General features: G+C 38.6%; 1 protein-coding gene across 1 annotated transcript; it reads right to left on the reverse strand.

The window, feature by feature from the left end:
* Positions 1-91: 91 nt before the first annotated feature.
* Positions 92-16157, reverse strand: LOC121369902 (2-oxoglutarate-dependent dioxygenase htyE-like). The gene is made up of 8 exons (XM_041494982.1): positions 15996-16157; positions 12829-12944; positions 12352-12412; positions 9940-10059; positions 8148-8247; positions 7410-7498; positions 2562-2672; positions 92-1676 (listed from the first exon to the last, which is right to left on the reverse strand). Exons 1-8 carry the CDS (start codon positions 16155-16157, stop codon positions 1500-1502), a joined length of 936 nt encoding a protein of 311 aa, XP_041350916.1. The 3' UTR covers positions 92-1499.
* Between the last annotated feature and the right edge of the window lie 6128 nt (positions 16158-22285).

The raw sequence follows: 22285 nt of genomic DNA on the forward strand, positions 1-22285 counted from the left end.
TATACAGACACTGATATTCTAAACAAGAAAATATTTTTAATATGTAAGTTTAATCGTAGAAATATTTTATTAGTCGGAAACATTTTACAATGCAGCAAACTCAGGACTGTCCCTTTAATGTAAATTAGACTTTAAAGTCGCAGACCCTAGTTTCAACCTATGGAAATGGACACTAAGTTTGTTTAATCTAAAAACCTGTAACACATGTGGATAAATTTACAACAGAGTGACACTGAAATAGTAAATACCCTAAAAAAAAATAGACTAAAATTCTTCTTCATATCCGTTGCTTCTCCGAGGTACGTCCGTTTTTAAAATATAAAAAAAAAGCATTTTGTGGTACTACAAACACCAGAATGACCAGAAACACTTCGGATGGACGAAAATGAATAATCTAAATAATAACATGTCAGTAATGTCTGATTTCAATTGTCAAAAACGGCTCTAATAGTGAAAAATACGCGGTTGTGTTTAAAATCTCAAGCTTTGCTACTTTAGCGTAAATTGGCTTTGACACTGCTCGCTTTGATTCGTTGGGGGTTTTTTTGGTGTAGTTTACTAGTGCAAACAACTTGGGAACAAAGTGGAACCTGCAAACGATACATGCAACCCTGCCAGTTTTGACAACCAGAGTTTTATCTAGATGGTAGTCAAACTAAAGATGGTCACTAACGTGGTGCCAACCTAAACGGAATACGTTTTGAAGCCTCGTTCTTTTCCGGAAGAAAAACTAAATTCGCGCTCTTAGCTCAAAGAGCAGGAACAATAATTGTCATGGCACAGAAAACTACGTCCGTGATTTAGAACTTTATCTGTCTGTCCCACATATAGTTTTCGGACATTTTGTTTACACAATGTCTCAAAATAATGAGCTGACATTGTATGTATACCTTTATCATGTACTGTTATAGATAAAGTTTGACCTTCATGCCGATATGCCGATTTGTGAATGAATTGTGGCCCTTGAACTTAGGAGATACGAAAAAAAACTTCCACTACATTTGGTAACTTCTTAGATCAGCAAGACAACGTAACGTTCGCTTTCAGTACCCAATAACACTTGATAACCTCCGATATCAGTAATATATAAAGTAACGTTCGATTTCAGTGTACAGTAAAAATTGGTAACTTCCGAGATCAGTAATATATAAAGTAACGTTCGATTTCAGTATACAGTAACATTCGGTAATCTCCGAGATCAGTAATATATGAAGTAACGTTCGATTCCAGTACGCTATACAGTAACATTTGGTAATCTCCGAGATCAGTAATATATAAAGTAACGTTCGATTTCAGAATACAGTAACATTCGGTAATCTCGGTAATATATGAAGTAATGTTCGATTTTAGTATACAATAACGTTTGGTAACTTTCGAGCTCACTAAAATAAAGTAACGTTCGATTTCAGTATACAATAACATTTGTTGACTTCTGAAATATGTAATATACAACGTAACGTACGATTTCAGAATATAATAACATTTGGTAACTTCCGAGCTCAGTAAGACAAAGCAAATTTGTGCTTAAGGTATTCCCTGTTGGTGGTTGGTTCGTATGTGAGCGAACCATCGAGACATTTGATTACAAAGTTATCATCAGGATGGATGAAGAACGCGATCGACTGGCGACTTAGTCCTTTCTTCATTTCGTCTTCTGGGATCAAAACGCGATGTTTCTGCAAAAGTAAAAACGAAGTATATACAAGTTTATTTGATCTGGCCATTCTGTATAGTATAGGTGCTGCCTTTGTCGCCATTTGTAATAGACTCCCGCCTAATAAAGACGTTTTAATGTCAAAAAGTAAATATTAAATTTAGAATATCAGGGTCCGTATTTCTAGTGTGTTTCTAGCTGCCCTAATGTTTGTAGTAGCTCAAACTGGATTTTACCTTCAAATATACTAAAACGTACTAAAACTATGTAATATATTAGGTTGTAAAATTCAATTTGAACAATTTCACAAAACATAAGAGGGAGCAGAAAAACATTGAGTTTTTATATTCTGAGCAAAATAAAAATGTAATTAAAATTAAATTGGAAGAATGGAACATGCATTGCTTACTGTAGCTTCGTGTCTATACTACAGACTTATTGAGATCTCTTGTGAAAGGAAGAATGGAACATGCATTGCTTACTGTAGCTTCGTGTCTAAACTACAGACTTATTGAGATCTCTTGAGAATTGAAGAATGGAACATGCATTGCTTACTGTAGCTTCGTGTCTATACTACAGACTTATTGAGATCTCTTGAGAATGGAAGAATGGAACATGCATTGCTTACCTATACTACAGACTTATTGAGATCTCTTGAGAATGGAAGAATGGAACATGCATTGCTTACTGTAGCTTCGTGTCTATACTACAGACTTATTGGGATCTATTGAGAATGGAAGAATGGAACATGCATTGCTTACTGTAGCTTCGTGTCTATACTACAGACTTATTGGGATCTATTGAGAATGGAAGAATGGAACATGTATTGCTTACTGTAGCTTCGTGTCTATACTATAGACGTATTGAGATCTACTGAGAATGAAAGAATGGAACATGCATTGCTTACTGTAGCTTTAAGTCTGTTACTGGTCCACCTCTGCAGCAGGTCTCCAATATTAACGAGTACAGCGCCAGGCAAAGGCTTGGCATCCACGTATACACCAGCCGTATTCTGAACCTGTTCAAAGTTAAAGAGACATTCCTGAGTTTGCTGCAAGTTTTAAAATGTTATCGACTAACAGACTTGTAATTACATATCAAATATATTTTTCTGCATAAAATATTAGTGGCTATATATTAAACGTGTTTCTGATCGTTCTAATATTTGTACTAGGTCAAATTTCATTTTATTTCCTAAAATATTTTTATTTCGTACATACGAAATTATTGGAAGACAAAATCCAGTTTGGGCTTCTTACAGATATTAACACGATCAGAAACACATCGAACATACAGACACTGACATTCTAAACAAGAAAATATATTTAATATGTATGTTTAATCGTAGAAATATTTTATTAGTCGGAAACATCTTACAATGCAGCAAACTCAGGAATGTCCCTTTAAAGTTTGTCTTGTTTTTACGATACCTCTAGAGCACATTAATTAATTAATTCTGGGAGCAGGGTGTAGCTCAGTGATAAGAGCACTCCACTGAAGTGCCGTAAGTTACAGGATTCGATCGTACTCTGTGGAGTCGCCACCATCCACCCCCCACCCCCCTAACCCCCCACCCCCACACACTTCCCATCCAGTGCCCAACGACTGGCACATCTAATCTGAACGGCAAAACCGTAATACATGATCACAATGCAGAGTCGAATAGGCATTTGGCAAAATAGTGGTTCAATCCATGAATCTCTACCTAAGTGCATAGTCTAGACGAGAACCGCTTCTCCTGAGGAGACCCTTTATTACTGGAGATTCCATCTCTCTTGCACCGCCACAGAGAGGACTGCCACACCCAGACTAGTTTACTAAATCAAAACGAGCGTTGGACACAGCTCATTAGAATAAATATAGTTGTGATAACATGCACTTACGAATCACTGTCATAACAGTGATGATATCAGGTGTTCGCAAAAAATGAGTATATTTTGCCTCACCGGTGGCATCCGTGGTATATAGTATTTTGCCTATGAGAAAGTGCATATAAATATCCCGCTCTCCTTTATGAACGACAGCCAGGATTTGTGGGGAGGGGGCAAGATGATTGATAGAAATTATGCATACTATTCGCCTAACATCTACAATACTGGGTGGAACCGATGTTGGTGGTTGTGGGGAAAGAAGCTGGATAGTGTTTCTTAAAGGGACATTCCTGAGTTTGCTGCACCGTTGAAGATGTTATCGACTGACAAAGACTTTTTAACGATTGTAATTACATATCAAATATATTTTTCTGCATAAAATAATAGTGGCTGTATATTAAACGTGTTTCTGATCGTTCTATTATTTGTACTAGGTTGAATTTCATTTTATTTCCAAAAAACTTTTTTTTTCGTACATACGAAATTATTTGAAGACAAAATCCAGTTTGGGCTTCTTACAAATATTAAGACGATCATAAACGCATTGAATATACAGATATTGATATTCTAAACCAGAAAATATATTTAATATGTAACTTTAATCGTAGAAATAGTTTATTAGTCGGAAACACTTTACAATGCAGCAAACTCAGGAATGTCCCTTTAACAAGGACGTTGGTGATATCCTGTTGACAACTCGCCCATCACAAACAGCCCGTGGCTTGCTTGTGATCAGCCACTCCATATTATATAGTGCACATCCAGAGTGTTTTTCTCATCAAAATCAGCAAGAATTGTTGCAAACAATTATCCCTTCGTCTTCATTTCTTTTCTGTCAGTTTGTAAACTGTGACTTGTTATTTGTTAACACGATCACTGTATTTGTGGCATCGTTTTAAGAAGTACTTTCTTTTTTTTTTCTCTTTTTTTTTACAGGTTGTTCAGTCTCAGAAGTGATGTTCTTCGTTTCTTCGGCCCCTGCGTGTGCTGTAACCTCACCGTGGTGCAGGGGTGTAACATTCTCTTTGAGAATGGCCAATACAGCACAAAATTGAAGTTTTGAGTAATATTCAGTATCCGTATAATTCTGTGATATTTGTGTTTTTGCACAGTTCTTTACACTGTTTTTGAATTTTTATATTGACGTTGATCATCACTTTATTTATTTGCATTACCATAGTTTGACACCCAATAGCCGATGTATTTTTCGTGCTGGGGTGTCATTAAACATTCATTCATTCATTCATTCGTTTCTTCGTGATTCGCACAAAGTTCAATATGCGTGTAGCTCGTTACTTCTGTGCATTTTTCAAAATGTTGAGTGCAGACAAATAAGTATGTATGTGCATCCCTCGTTCACTATCACAAACACAATAGACCCCCCTATCTTCTTGAAGAATATGTGGATGGGTACTCTGGTATTTGAATAAATGTTTATCACCACACGGAGAATGTTCAATTCAAGAGTTACTAATATACAGCAGAGAGTCACAGCTTTTGAATATTTCTTATCTTTACATAAACGTAACTCCTGTTTTGATCAAAGTTTTTCCAGTTAAAACCAAAACACTGTTTTAAGGAATCCTTCCCCTTTTCATATATGTTTCAAGCGGACAACATTTAGTAGATCCACATTTGAATGGTGAGTGCATCCATATGGCCATTCATCCAGGGTGTGACGGTGTCGATTTTAGTGCTTGATTCTTTACTACTTTATCAAGCGTATCAAGATGCCTGTCCTAGTTCATACAATAAAAGGCCATTTATGGAGAAACATTCTCACATTCCATATTGTTAGAACTATCAGTTAAAGTTAAGGTTTCTTTTGTTTAACGACATCTCTAGAGCACACTGATTTATTCATCATCGGCTGTTGGATGTCAAACATTTAGTAATTTTGACCGTTAGTCTTAGAGAGGAAACCTGCTAAAAAACTTGCATTAGTAGCAAGGGATCTTTTATATGCACCATCCCACAGGCAGGATAGCACATACCAATGCCTTTGATATACCAGTCGTAGTGCACTGGCTAGAACGAAAAATAGCCCAATTGGCCCACCGACGTAGAGAGAGACACAGACAGAGGAGTTATATAGGGAGAGAGAGAAGAAAGTAACGGACGAGAAAAATTGGCAGAGGTCTTAGAGAGAGAGAGAGAGAGAGGGGGGGGGGGGGAGGGGCACATCAGAAAACGATTATACATACATACCATTGTAATGAAATGCACGCAAGTTCGCACAACACACACACAGGCACCTTTAGTTTGAAGTGGGGAGGTAAACCAGGTTTCAGGCCACTCTCCTTTCCCCAAAACAACAACAATACAGGGCGTTGCCAGCTTTTCAGAAGGAGGGGGGTCGAAAATAACTGAGGCTGCTAAGGGGGGGGGGAGGGGAGTCAGAAAACATTTAGTATTTCTAGCAGCCAAATGCAAACAGTTTATATATGCATTTCCCTATGGACATGGCATCACATACCAGGACCTTTTGATGTACTAGTTGCCTGGCAATAGCTACTACGACCCATCGCACCTCAGTGTTCTACCATTGAGAGACATCCCACCCAGAAAATGTTTAACAGAAACTAAAAACTAATAGGTGTATATATTCGCCATTATCATGGGAACAAAACCGAAATAGCTTCCGGTCTTGCGCCACAGTGAGGAATAGCACTGTCAGGATCCGTTTTGTACACACATAACACTCGTACTGCTGTAATGGCTTTATACGTTTTTATTTTGTAAGCTTTCATACTTATATTCTAAGAACCGATTTGACGTTTAGGTTAAACAGTTTTGAAAAGGGAAACAACTCCGACAGTTATGGTGTAAAACGGGGTTGATTCCTGCATCTAGACTTAATGCCGCATGGTGTAGTGTGGTGCCTGTTTAGTGAGAATTGTAACCTTTCAAACTGGACATTGACGTCATAGGGGCTATTGTCTTCTTCTAATGCTATGTTCAGACTACCAACTGCCAACTTTATGCTGTCACGACTTTTACGACTGTCCAGTTGCTAGTCTGAGCGCTCTTACAACTCGTTCTCGTCGTATGACCCATTGGTTGTTAATCTGAGCGCACCCGTCGTAAGTCGGGAGTTTGGGGGAATTACAACGCAACTGTCGAGTTGATCAACTTTCTGATGGCAGTTGATAGTTCGAGCCTGGCATAAGGTAGAATGTTAAACATTGCTTTTAATTAAAGTTAAAGTGTTTTATTTAACTACACCACAGTTTTCCATTAGTAACAAGAGATCTTTTATATGCACCATCCCACAGACAGGATTGCTCATGTCACGGCCATTGATATACCAGTCGTAGTGTACCGGCGGGGGGGGGGGGGGGGGGGGGGGGGGGGGGGGGGGGGGGATTTAGATCAGTCGGTTGAGTGCTCGCTTGAAGTGCTCGCGTCGCAGGATCGAACCACCTCGGTGGATCCATTCAGCTGACTGGGTGTCTTCTCTTTCCAACTAGTGCACCACGACTGGACAAAGGCCGTGGTATGTGTTTTCCTGTCTGTGGAAAAGTAGAAAAAAAAATGTAGCGGGTTTCCTTTGATGACTACGAGTCAGAATTACCAAATGTTTGACATCCAATAGCCGATGATTAATTAATCGATGTGTTCCAGTGGTGTCGTTAAACAAAACAAACATTAACTTTTAGTGTACCGACTGGGACGAGAAATGGCCTAATGAGTCCACCGATGCCGATCCTGGACTGACCGCGCATCAGGTAAACGCTTTACCCACTAGACCACGTTGGTTTACTGACTACAGAGACTACTGCAGAGGCTAATGTGTGTATGATTGGCTAAGTAAAAACAATAGTGGTGACATACGAGGAATACTGTTTTTATTTATATGGAATCTATATAATATATAATAGTACCTGTAAGCCTCCGATGTCATCTTGAAACAGCAAGGTCAAAGTGCCATAGTCGGAATGTTCACCACAGCGGACTTGTCCCGGTTTTATTGCTGACGATTGAACGATTATTAATGACACAAACAAAACAATTGCAATAAGGAGTTTTCAGTCAAACGATGGTATATTTGGAATGAGTAGGCCCTAATATACACGTTTAAAAATTGTATTATACCAGTGCAAATCCCATTGTTACGGAATGAGAAGAAAAAACCCCATTAATTTTATAACAATGTTTTTGTACTTGTAAAATAATTTGTCATATATGGTGTTGTGTAATGTAAATGGGATGATACCGTATGATGACTTGCATACATAGTAAGGTTAATACACATGATTTATTTATAGATCTACAGTACACGACGAACAGCCAGCCCATCAAAACATCATTGGGCTAACCCAAAATAAATAGTATAAAATATAAACATTGAAAACATAGTCATTAAAATCATATTAAACTAATATTTAAACTAATATTTAAACATATTTAAACAAAAAAGATTAATTCAATTTGCAACCTAATTTTTTATATAAAATATTTTAAAGATAAAACAATCATATTTTGAAAATTTCAAGTTCGTTTCTTTTTTTAAAATCTCATATATGTTTGTCCAAAAGAAAACTTATAGCAATACGCGTGTGCTCCATTTGCGGTGTAGTGCAATATAATTAGTTTTGATAAATCAGTATTTAAAAACTCACATCCATCGCTAGGTAGGCGAGGATAGAACAGGCTCCTCAGTGTAGAACTACCGTCACTTCTGCCAATTTGACTGTGGCATTTCTTGAAGAAATGTCTATCCTGAAAACAGATTAGGAAACATATACTCTTCAAATAAGTTGGGGAACCTGAAATATTAATGTTAATATCAACATATGTTTTGACCACAGACATCCTAGTAAAGAACGTTCAGGTTTGTTTATCAACACACCGAAACACATTCCATAGTTTGCACGTGCATCACGTGCGTGGGGTGTCATTCTCGATTTTGACAATTTCCAGGAAGGTCGATTAATCACTGTGGAACATTATTTTTGTCAATCTTTTTCATTCCGTTGAGCATACAGTTGTTATTGTTTTGCTTTTAGTCATTTTTATTGTTTAAATTTGCGATTTACTGATTTAAAAAACGTCAACTTTCAAATTTCACTTTTGACCCCAGTCGTCCTTCAAGATCTGTGGTGGTCATAAAACCTATTGTAATACCGGTTGTAATGTTTGCCCAATTAATTCACTATTATAATTTAACCATTCCCCATAGCTAAAATAGCTTACAATTTTGGCAATTGTAAATTCTTATTAGAGTTCCCCTACTTTTTTAAAGAGTATATATAGACTACAATCTCGTTGTATTGCCAGTTGTTAAGACTAATACAATATATACTTGTGTCAGTCATAAACAAACGTAACTGATTCAAACCGACGAGGAAATGAAGTGGTTTACAAGACTTGTTAAGTTAATAAAATGTCAGTTTCAGAAAAATTGATGCTTTATATGTTTAAAACAATCATATCTTAGCCGGTTAATATGAACCACAGATAGGGATATTTATTCCATATAACGACCGCCATTGTGCATATAACCTCACGCAAAATGCATGCATTAAACCAGCAATCTGTTTGTTAATCTTCATGTTACCCAGTTATGTACTTCACAGGTTTTGTGAAAACACTTTTCAAATACATGTGCATATAATTATGACATCTGTTTTCAATGGCAAACATGGTAAAAGTTTTCAAAAGGCGGACGCTTCTGCATAAGAAATTTTTTGAATCAAAGCTGCTGTCTTTAGTATCACATTACAACATCGTTTACTAATGACAAATACAAACACAAATACACGTTTAATAAACCCGTCAGTTTTCGCCATAAAGAGATATCGTCAATTAGTCTACATACCAATCATAATTATGCCGCCATGGCTTGACAGGGCATTAACGTCACAGGCACACAGACAGTGAGAGAGAGAGAGAGAGAGAGAGAGAGAGAGAGAGAGAGAGAGAGAGAGAGAGAGAGAGAGAGAGAGAGAGAGAGAGAGCTAGGAGACAGAGCGAGAGAGAGAGAGGGAGAGAGGAGAAGGGAGGGATCCAGAGAGAGAGAGAGAGAGAGAGAGAGAGAGAGAGAGAGAGAGAAGAGAGAGGAGAGAGAGAGAGAGAAACAGAGAGAGACAAGGGAGGAGAGAGAGAGAAACGAGAGAGAGGAAACGGACAGAGAGAGAGAGAGAAACGGACAGAGAGAGAGACAAGAGAGAGAGAGAGAGAGAGAGAGAGAGAGAGAGAGAGAGAAGAAAGAAATATAGTGCTATATGAAGAACCTTCGATTGAGGGTGGAGATGTTTCGTTTGATTTTGACAACCCTACCTTCTTATGCTTTGTAGTATTTCAGAATGTTTTATAAAGTGTAAGTAATCTCAAAGTTAAGTTTGTATTTTTAAAAAACGTTATCATGTATACATTTTTTTAATTCTACAAATGACACAAATTCAAATTGACAACCTCCAGTTTCAAACCAACGGCAAGAAGATCCAGTATTCTAAACACCAGAACCGAGCAGGAGTCGAGAAATTCGATAAAACGGCTCTTCATGTCCGGTACTACGACCAACGGCCATACCTTTAAAAACAAAATATTTTATTGTTAAAACATAAAATAATAATATTCAGTTGCTATAAAAGCTAAACGTTAAAGCTAAGAATAACAATCATTCTGAGAGTACTGCAAAAGCAATATATGTCACCTACCGAGCCAAACAAATTTTCTTATTTCCTAAATTCAAGGGCCACCACTGTGAAAATAAATCGTTATAAAAGTCATACTTAATCTGTAACGGTACGTGATAAAGCTGTACACAAAATGTCAGCTCAATATCTCAAGGCACTGTGAACAAAAAACATGCAGCATTTTTTTTTTTTTTTCGTATATCCAAAGATTAATGTCCATACCTCTGTCAAAAATAGGTAAATCGCCATGAAAGTCAAACTTGAGCTGTAACAGTACATGATAAAGATATACACAAAATTGCAGCTCAATATCTCAATGTATTGTAAAAAAAAAAAAAATATCCGGAAAACTGTTGGACAGACGGACGGACAGACAGGCAGACAGACGGACGGAGATGAAACATATAGTCCCTTCAGGTGGGGGACTAATAAAAATAAAACAGCAACAAATACTGGATGTTGCTTGGCTCTCACGTTGTTTACAAGCCATATTGTATTCCACAAAAACAAAGCAAAATCTGTTTGTGATCTACACAAAATCTGTGTTAATGAACCACGATGCGCGTTTAATTATTCTAAAATCAAATTACCAAAATTGAACCATGCAACATCCGAGATCAGACGTCTGCAATGGCGACCAGACTGTCCTATGCTTATACCAAGGTTCGAAATATTGCCTTCCCGACAGGTCAACAGGTCAGGTAAACAGGTCTTCAGGTTAAAATCTCCACTGTACGGGAATTGTTTTGTTTGGGGGTTGTTAGGGTTTTTTTTTTTTTTTTGGGGGGGGGGGGGGGGGGGTTGGGTTTTTTGTTGTTGTTGGGGTTGTGGGTTTTTTTGTTTTGTTTGTTGTTGTTTTTGTTGTGTTTTTTTGGGGGGTTTTTTCTTTTGGGGGGGGTTATCTGTCATCCCGTCGGACCAGAAATTATTTTACGTTTATATTCACACATCAGTTTGAATCCATTTTGTTTGATCCTGCAGTTTTTGATTCAGGCCGGCAGCATTTCCAGCTTGCCGAACAGAATATCCAATTTCGAGCCCTAACTTACACATGCACCAAAGTGTTCCGCTAAACTCTTGATTATATGACACACAATATACATGTATAGCATGAACATTTACTTAACAGTAAATATAATCCTGCAATACCCACTCCCCGCTTAAGGAACAAAACATTTTATTTTTTATTTTCTTCTACTATAAACCAAAGCAGTTATTTCTGTCCCAACATAGCACGTCTACGAGTCTTCGTCATGACAAATATACTTACAACTAGTCTGAAGGGGTGTAGAAAGTGTGGTTCTTTCTATGTCCGAATATTGTTACCTACCCTATATATAGCTGGTATTCAAAACTTGTGGCAATCCTTGCCATTAGATCGACCGTTCCAAATTGCGCCTAATTTCCTTCACCCAAAACGCGCACCCTGTCTCTTTGGATTTAATCCTACGGGACATCCTAAATTCGATAGCACCAAAACACACACACACACACACACACACACACACACACACACCGCCTGCTACCGATCACGGTCGGACTGCTGGTGCTCCCTTGCACCTGCCAGTGCAGGCGGTCACTCCTCCACCTGCCCCCCCCCCCCCCCCCCCCCCCCCACACACACCTTTTCTGTCTTTGACAGAGATACCGACTGAGGCCGATACCTGTGCCCAAGATAGGTGTGTGCTACAACAGCTTGCTCTGGATGTGCACGTTAATCACTACTCCACTCCACTCCACTTGTGGCACCATGTTTCAACCGTTTCTCAACCGAAATAGTGCAACAAATGGACACATAAACCAAAAACGTATAAACCTACCGAACTCACTAACTCCCGATATTGAAGTATTTGCATCACTATTAACAAAATAAATCTTCCAACGACAACATAACAAAATTTCTCGCCATTTTAAATTTTCTAAATAGAGGGAAGCAACTCGCCCTGCACATTAAGAAAAGTATTGATTTAATGTGCGCCCTGCACTAACTTACAACTAGCGTTAGTTTGTTTATGTCAGTATAAATGATCATGTATGTAAACATTCGTAGTTGAACAATGCTTGTTTGACAATGTTATGCATGTTTAGAAGTACAAATCCATGAATCACTGGTTGTATCACGTTCGTTTGTATTTTCAATTATTGTTCACTTACAGGAAACTTGTTTGACTAGAAGTGTCCTCACTTGACTCACTGACTGGCAGTTGAATGATTCTTTCAAATCAGCAGGACGCTCTGGGTTGAGTCTGAAAATTTAATAATGTGCAAATGTATTAGTTCAAAATTACCTATCTGGCGTTTCCACGCACACACACACACACACACACACACACACACACACACACACACACACACACATACATACATACATACATAAACACACACATACAGACATACATACACATACATACATACATACATACACATACATACATACATACATACATACATGCATGCATGCATACATACATACATACATACATACATGCATGCATGCATGCATGCATGCATACACACACATACACACACATACACACACATACACACACATATACACACACATACATCTACACACACACCTACATACATACATACATACACACATATACATACATACACACACACACACAAACAATAACTAAAAAATTATTTTATCACGAACTTTTCCCGCTCTAGAGCAGCCCATCCGTGGTTGCTGTTCGTGGGTCGTGCGTACGTCTGCTTCACGTCTGATGGCAGATCGAAGAACTGTCTAGATGTTTTGAAAACATCATCTACCTAAAACAAAAAGAATTACAAAAGGAGTAAAAATGTAAGTAGGCATTTACGGCGTTGATTTTGAAATCTACGTAAAAAAACAAAATACTTACAGAAAGTTTTGGTGGTGTGTTTGTGGGGGGAGGGGGGTCGTGGGGTTTGTTCGTGTGGTTGGTTGGTTGGGTTTTTTTTTGGTTTTTGGTTTTTCTTTGTTTCGTTGGATTTATTTTTTATCAAATATATACATAATTAAGCCTATATGCACGTCTATCACGGGCACTTATTCTTAACTAGGCCATTTGTTTAAGATCGTCATGAAAAGTTGAAAAACTATTTCGTACACTGGTCTTGCCCATCTGTAACATTGGGCTTCAGCGGTTGTAAATTAGTGATAAATAATTTGACTAGTACAATAGTGTCAGGTCAGGTCAGGTCAGGTCAGGTCATGGGGTTTTACGTGCACATTCAGAGCAAGCTGTTGTAGCGCACGCCTATCGTGGGTACAAGTGCCGGTCTTGGTCGGCTCCTCTGTCCAGGACAGGAAACGGGTGGGGTGGTGTGTTTAGGAGGGGCGGACCGCCCGCACCAGCACCAGCAGCCCGACCGGGGTTGGTAGCGGGCGGTGGTAACTTTGGCGCTCTGGGATTTTGAAAGTCCCGTAGGATTAAGCCAAAGAGAAAATTGCGCAGTTTTAATGAAGAATTAGTGCATTTTTTAACGGTTCGCCGAAATATAACGGGCAGATACTTATAGTTTTTAATATTAGAATATCGAGAGTAACTCGTTATACAATAGTGTTCTATTCCTTTACATTTATTTAACGTAAATCGCAAAAACCAGTCTAGCGAGCAACCGAGAGTGCTCGCCATTCTGAAGAATGTACCGAGGATGACCCCCACTCCCTCTTACCTGTGTTGCAGATGTGCTACCGTGGATCACAAAGGGGTATACAACATGCATTGCATTAATTATCACTTTAGTAGTCTTCTACATGTATAATATATAATGATTCAAATTTCCGCACTACCGACGTCACCAATGCCCTAGGACCAGAGATGCATTTTGCGCCCCTAGGCCACTAATGCCCCCCCCCACCCCCACCCCCCCCCCCCCCCCCCCCCCCCCCCCCCACACACACACACACTTTCCCCACCACCAAACCCCACGACTTCAAAACCATAATCGTAATACATGTAGGCTGTGGTCAGTTTGTTAGGGGTCTGGGACAATAAAATATTTGAAATAAAGCGTTTGGAATAAGCTGTTCACTACGTACATGCAAATGCAAAAACATTCATCCATTTCAACTTATTTTCGTGCTCATATCTAATTAAGGTTCAAGCACGCTGTCCTGGGCACACACTTCAGCTATCTGGGCTGTCTGTTCAGGACAGTGGGTTAGTTGTTAATGGTTAGTGAGAGAGAAGAGGGTGTAGTGGGCATACACCTACCCACCGAGTCGTTAAAACTTGCTGTGTGTGGGAGCCGGTACCGGGCTGCGAACCCAATACCTATCATCCTTATATCCGATGGCTTAACCACGACGCCACCGTGGCCGGTCGCGAAAACAAAACACTACTAGTATAGGGATTCCTATTCGAGCTCACGAGGCCATTTACCTTTCGGACCGACCGTTCAAAATTGCGCCAAATTCCCTTGATAAAAATTGCGCACCCTTTTCTCTTTGGCATTTAACTGCTCCATTCAAATTCCATAGCACCACCACCACCCCCACCCGCCTGCTACCGATTTGATCGGGTTGCTGGTGCTCCCTTGCTCCTGCCAGTGCAGGCGGTCCCTCCTCTCCCCTCCCCGCACCTTTCCTGTCGTGGACGGACAGGCGTGCGCTACAACAGCTTGTTCTGAATGTGCACGTAAAACCCTATGACATGACATGACATGAGCTCACGATGCGACAAGACGTCTCTGACTGTACTCTCGCATTACCCCCACACACCACCACCCCAGCCCCCAGCCCCACCTGGTGATCTTGCTTGCAAGCTACGTAAGATTGTTGGAGTACCGAGTCGCGTTACACCGGGTCACGGGCTTCATTGACTTTGGACCGGCCTCGGTGGCGTCGTGGCAGACCATCGGTCTACAGGCTGGTAGGTACTGGGTTCGGATCCCAGTCGAGACATGGGATTTTTAATCCAGATACCGACTCCAAACCCTGAGTGAGTGCTCCGCAAGGCTCAATGGGTAGGTGTAATCCACTTGCATCGACCAGTGATCCATAACTGGTTCAACAAAGACTATGGTTTGTGCTATCCTGCCTGTGGGAAGCGCAAATAAAAGATCCCTTGTTGCTAATCGGAAGAGTAGCCCATGTAGTGGCGACAGCGGGTTTCCTCTCAAAATCTGTGTGGTCCTTAACCATATGTCTGACGCCATATAACCGTAAATAAAATGTGTTGAGTGCGTCGTTAAATAAAACATTTCTCTCTCTTTCTCATTGACTTTGGTGTACGGCGACCTGGTCCCTTTTAAGAGGACGAGGAGGAAGAGGAAACGTGCGCCAGGAGCGTCACGGTGGGGGAACCAAACCTGGCGGCTCAACCGCCAGCGCCGGTTCCTTCCGCGATGCCGCCCCCCACTTCTCCACCGAAGAGGACCGGCGATGGAATAGAAGACCACCACGGATGTTACCTACGGCGAGCTTGATACTGCAGTGTATCAATCGCCGCCGTTGGTTCCGACCTCGACCTCGACCCCCAATACGGCGACTCCGGGACAGCGGTCAACTTTACCGACCGCCCCTAGAGCACATTGATTAATTAATCATCGGTAATTGGATGTCAAACAGTTGGTAATTCTGACACGTAGTCATCAGCGGAAACCCGCTGCATGTTTCCTAATGCAGCAAGGGATATTTTATATGCACCATCCCACAGGCAATATAACATAAAACCACGGTCTTTGATATACCAGTCGTGGTGCGCTGGCTGGAACGAAAAATAGGCCAATCGGCCCACTGACGGGGATCGATCTTAAACCGACCACGCACCACTGGGCTACGTTCCGCCCCTTTCTCTATTACAATGCAACCTATAGTGTATAACATACACTTACCAATGCACTGGGGACGCCGTGGTTTACCAGGTAACAGAAACCGACGGAGTTGAAGGCTTGTATCAATTGTGTCGCGGTGTGCTCGTTTTCTGACTGGGTCACGTTAGAGCAGCTGCTGTCAGGGGTCAGCAAGTCACACGAAAAGTCAATTGTGGGAATCATAACTTGACTGTTTTTGTCGCCTGTAGTTGCACGTAACCAGCCTCCTCTTGTGCCTGAACCGCAAGGATGTGGGCACGTTAATATAGCCCCCCCCCCCTTCCAGCCTCCTCAAAATGTGGAACTGTCGTGTTGTCTTTGTGTGAACTGCTGTGTGGTCAGCTGTAAGTGGTCTGTGGTCAGTAATAGGTAGACTGTACGAATGTCAAGTTGAAATGTCATTAACATGTTGGGTATCTGGCTTGTTGAACTAAAGGAAAACGTGCCTTTGCATTTAACTGGTTTTGGTCATAGATCAAAATTATTTACGCACAGCACTTTTATTAATACCAGTAGACTCGTTGATTTTTGTATGCACTTTTGCCTGAATAGGAGCAACATATCCTACAAAGGACAGTAACTGTTGCAGGAGCATGAGCAGGACATTTTACAATATTACACTCATACCGTCTCAAATAACATTTTATTGGGGGTAAAAGTCCAGTGTAAATTAAAACAAAAATTCTTTACAAATTACCATCAAACTGCATAGGTTAACTCTTTTTTTTTTTTGGTGATACAAGTTTTAAGGCAATTGATGGAACATCTAAGGTAATCTGATGGACACAACCGTAATACATGATCAGGGCCGTATATCTCTGCACAAAGCAAGAGTCGAATGGGCATTTGGCAAAACAGTGGGTGATTCCATGGATCTCTATCTAGGAGAACAGCCACTCCCAAGGAAATCATTTGCTGTGAATTTCACCCCTCTTCATCACCACAAAGTTTATTCCATCCCTCTTGCATCGCCACAAAGAAGACTGCCATTCCCAGAATAGTTTACTAATGCACGCGCAGTTCTACATTTAGTCTGTTTCTACTGCATTATCTTTTACCCTCTATTGATCGTCACGAATCAGAGACGAGCTAGACGCAAAAACGGTTACAGAAAATTTGCAGTTGTCTCATAATTACATTTCTTAGCCAAATTACAAAACAATTTCTCACCCTAGTGCGAATTATCAATATTACATTCAGTTTAATCATCGTCCACGAAAATTAGTTGCCTGGCGTCATCTAAAATATTTAAAGCATGTTTACACTGTTGGGTACAGACACGTACCTCACAGATCACTAATTTTGTTCTGTAATCTGCAACGATATTTAATTACAAGGTACATTTGTTTTGACTAAAAGGTGAGTGGGTGGGATACTTTGCAAGAAGATTCTTGTTTTTTACAAACCCAAGTGAGAGATGTGACCGCTGTAAAACGTTTCTTTTGTTTAACGGCACCACTAGAGCACATTGATTTATTAATCATCGGCTATTGAGTGTCAAACATTTGGTAATTTTGACATATAGCCTTCCAGAGGAAACCCGCTACATTTTTCCATTAGTACCAAAGCATGTTTATATGCACCATCTCACAGACAGGACAGCACATACCACGGCCTTTTATATACCAGTTGTAGTGCACTAGCTGGAATCTGAAATAGTCCAATGGGTCCACCGACGGGCATCGATCCCAGACCGACTGCGTATCATCAAACAAGCGCTTTACCACTGGGTTACGTACGTCCCCACTGTATGACCGCTGAAGATCATTTTCGTCTACAACATACGTTGGAGATCACTTTTGAGACGTGTGATTCGTTGTTACACAGCCATACCATCAACTAAAACGTATTTACGTCGCATGCAGTGAATATGCGCCGTAGAGCAATCAATTTTTATATTAATTTATAGGTCACAAAGCAATCAACTTCGGCTCTGTTATTTTATTGAATGGGAAGTCTATGCCTATGGCAACCGGGTGACTGTGGATCAAACAATCGTAAGTCTGGAGACGAAAGTGGTCTACAACGGACCATCTCTAACATAGGTGTGTCAGTAAAATCATTTCTGTCTTTTTTAAACTACAGTAACAAGTTTTGTCGTATTTAAAAAAAAAACATACAATAATGTTGAAAAACACATAAAAATTTTTTATGTTCAATCCGCGGGCGTTCGCCATCGCAAACTTCATTTATTGGAAATACTGCTAGTTTCCGTAAATAATAGTAAATAACGGCGATCGTGCTTGATTTATTATATGTACACAACTTACGTGCAGCGTTAGTTGCAACCTGAGGCACTCTTATATTTACGTCCAACTACACGTAACTTACGTTTTCGTTGTTTCGTGAATAGCTTTTCAGTCGTAGATTTACGTTTACGTGTAAAACTAGGCTTACGATGTTTTGTGAATATGGGTCATGTGTATTAACCATATAGATGCATTCTGCGATGTAACAGAGTAGAGGTATATTGTAAAATATAATTATTCAGAAAATTTCAGTTACAACTGTGTACTTTATAATTATTAATAATAATAAAAATTAAATTTTCATAAAATAACAATAAGACATAAAATAATGTAATACGATTTAAAATATATCAAGTATAGTTGTATGTTGACCTTTAATTTCATTAACTGGTTAATGTATGGTAATTTTGGTTGTTGTTGGGTATTGTTGTTGTTATGGGCGTTTAAATACTTGAAAAATTATATTCATGAATTTGGCTAATTTTTTTTAGTGTGCTTATTCTTTTACTGCTCATAAGTTCTCTAAATGTATATATATTTGGTCGTATATAATAATATGGACGTAAACATTCTTTCCGGGTATTATTGAAAAAACTACATACAAATAAATAATGAAATTCATCTCCTATGTCGTTTTCATCACAAATAGTACAAAGTATATCTTCTAATAGAACTGTATTCCAACGTCCAGTCTCAACAGGTAAATAATGGTTAGAAGTCCTAAATTTTATCATAACAGTCCATAATTTTTCAGGAATAATATTAAGATAATTTTTAAAATTTAATTGGTCTTTGAAATATTCGTAGGTTTTACCTCTGATGATTCTGAAATATAATTTTATCATGTTTGTAAATACTGGTCGTTTTGTCGTATGCTAATTTGTTGTGATAGCCATTTTACCGATAGAAAGGTTTGTGATAGCCATATATTACTCATTCCTAGATAATCTAAAATGTTTTTAACAGCAGTAATCCAGTTATAGTTAGTTCCATTGCTAATATGGTCTCTCATCATTGATTTGTATAATAATAGAGATAGTTTAGATTGTTTCCCCGAGATAACTTGTGCCCAATAACAAATTAATGTTTTGTGGATAGTCAACTCGACTGGCATTCTACCAAGTTCACCATATAACATGCAAATTGGGGCAGCTTTTTTCACAGGGAGAATATGTCTAATAAAATTGATTTGAACAGAGTTATAGATGTCGTTGTTTTCGAATCCCCATATTTCACATCCATATAATAATATTAGCAGAACCATCGAGTCAAACATTTTGAGTTTACATTCTATTGATAGATGACGATCTTTTGCTTTTGCCAGAACGAAATACATAGCCTTTGTCGCCTGTTGTTTAAGTCTAATCTTAGTATTTTTGAATTTATTTAGTTTAGTAAAAATGGCACCTAAATATTTGTATTCTTTGACATTTTCGAGAGTAGTTTTTCCAATCTTAAAAGTATATTTATAATCTTTAGAATTCCATTAAAAATTAAGACTTGTTTTTGTAGTATTTATTTAAAGTTTCCAAATATTACAATATTGATCGAATATATTTAATGTGTGTTGTAAATTGACCGCACTTGTTGCTAGTAAAGCAGTATCGTCAGCGTACAATAAGCAAATAAGATGTATTCCAATGTCTAGTGTGTTATTTTTATTATCTGCGATGGAAGAAACACCTTCACAACCGTGGTTAAGTAAATAGTTTTCTAGATCATTTAGATACAGGGAAAACAAAATCGGGGATAAATTTTCACCTTGACGTACATCATTATGGCATGCGAATAATGGTGATTTCTTGTTATTTACAAATATTAATGATTTTATACCTTGATACATTTGATATATGATTCTAAAGAATTTACCATTTATGTTATTTTCTAGTAACTTGTGTCATAGATGTGCACTTGGGATCATATCGAAAGCTTTTTCAAAATCCACAAATGCGCAATATAGTTTCTTTTTCCTTTTTTTCAGGATATCAGTTATGAATGAAGTGTAAATAAGTAATCTATAGTCGAATAACTTCTGCGGAAACCAACCTGGGCTTCGCTCATAACATCGTTTTCGCCAATAAAAGTAGTTAACCGGTTATTTAATACTGTTGTAAATAACTTTGAACAGCAACATAGTAATGTAATTGGTCGATAGTTTTCAGGGGATGAACTATTACCTTTATTTTTAAAGATTGGTATAATTATTCCAGTCAGCCATTCTTCTGGATACACACTATGGTCTAAAAGTATATTAAAGAGTTTAACAGAATGGGAGCAATAAAAGAGCTGTCGATTTAATATATTCGTTAATTATTTTATCTACACCTGCTGCTTTATTGTTTTTTACTTGTTTTATTGATTTTAGTATTTCGTTTATGATATCATCGTTGCTTACTTGGTCTACGAGATCATCAGTATTTATGTCGGGCACTGTATCAGCCGATAGGTCCTTATTTAATTCACTGAAATAATTAAAGAAGTCTTCAACCGGTGGTACACTTTCTGTCCTGCTTTTTGTCTCTTTAAATATTTTATAGAATTCTTTGGGGTCATTTGTTTTTAATAGCCTCGTATTCCGCTCTGTTTTAAATTTGTAATGAGAATAAGATTTAAATATATATTTCTTATAGCATTTACTTGTGTTTGTTAAGTTCATTTTATTTGCTATAGTTTTATGTTTTGAGAAACATTTTTTTGCCTCAAAATATTTTGTTCGTAGAAACTTTACTGAACCAGGGTCGCTTATTATTTGGCGAAGTGCCAGATCTATGTTTACGTGTCGGCACGTGGACGAATGGTAAGTTGGCTGAGTCTAAAAATAGCTTGTTCAGCGTGTTGACTGTTTGGTTTACACGTGTTGGGATACTGATAGATTCATCATCGAGAATTACCGATAGTGACTGAAGTAAGTTTGTATTGATATTGCTAATAAATTCTTCACTTTTATTGGCGTTCCATTTACGGATATTAATTGACTCAACTCGTCATTTACACATTGGTTATGTATAGTTTGTATGTCACGGGCTGTCTGAATCTTACAGGTAAGTACAACTGCACAGTGGATATATCTGAAAAGAGTGGGTCAAAATTACACACTTCAAAGTCAATGACAGATTTAAACATGTGGTGAGTACCAATAACATAATCAATCAAACTGCAATCTTTACTGGTGACTGCGCCTATATTTTTATCTTTTCCGCATCTACCATTGAAGATATATATATTATTATATTTGCACAAATCAAGAAGTTTGAGACCATGGCTGTTAACCTTACCCTTATCCTGGCTTGCTCTGTCCCTGGGTACATTTAAAGTGTCAAGCTTTGCTATATCATTTAAAAAGGTTTCCATGTCAACATTATCAATATATGTAGTAGTATGATCATCAAGTGTAGTGTAATCGGGCAAACATCTAGTTCTTGCGTTAAAATCACCTATTAGGAGCAGAGGTTTTCCTGGTTCTGTCATTTGGGAAATTTCATTTTCAACAATATCAAAAGTATCAACTTTTAAAGGAGAGGACAATTAAGGCATTTGGCCTGGTATTCATATTCAACGATATATAATGCACATTATTGCTTAATATCAACACGTATAATCGTATAGTTAATTAATAAAACGGTTAAATGTGACGGCTATTATATATAACGGGCGCAGCCATTTTGTACCATCTCAGTGAGTACACCCTCTGGCGAGCTGGTGGTTACGTAATATTTAACGCGTAACGTCAGGAATGAAAAGAAAGAAACAAGTGTTTTATTTAACGACGCACTCAACACATTTTATTTACGGTTATATGGCGTCAGACATATGGTTAAGGACCATACAGATTTTTTTTTTTATAGAGGAAACCCGCTGTCGCCACATAGGCTACTCTTTTTACGACAGGCAGCAAGGGATCTTTTATTTGCGCTTCCCACAGGCAGGATAGCACAAACCATGGCCTTTGTTGAACCAGTTATGGATCACTGGTCGGTGCAAGTGGTTTACACCTACCCATTGAGCCTTGCGAAGCACTCATTCAGGGTTTGGAGTCGGTATCTGGATTAAAAATTCCATGCC

Source organism: Gigantopelta aegis, chromosome 4, assembly GCF_016097555.1.
Source record: "Gigantopelta aegis isolate Gae_Host chromosome 4, Gae_host_genome, whole genome shotgun sequence".
NCBI classification, from domain to species: domain Eukaryota; kingdom Metazoa; phylum Mollusca; class Gastropoda; order Neomphalida; family Peltospiridae; genus Gigantopelta; species Gigantopelta aegis.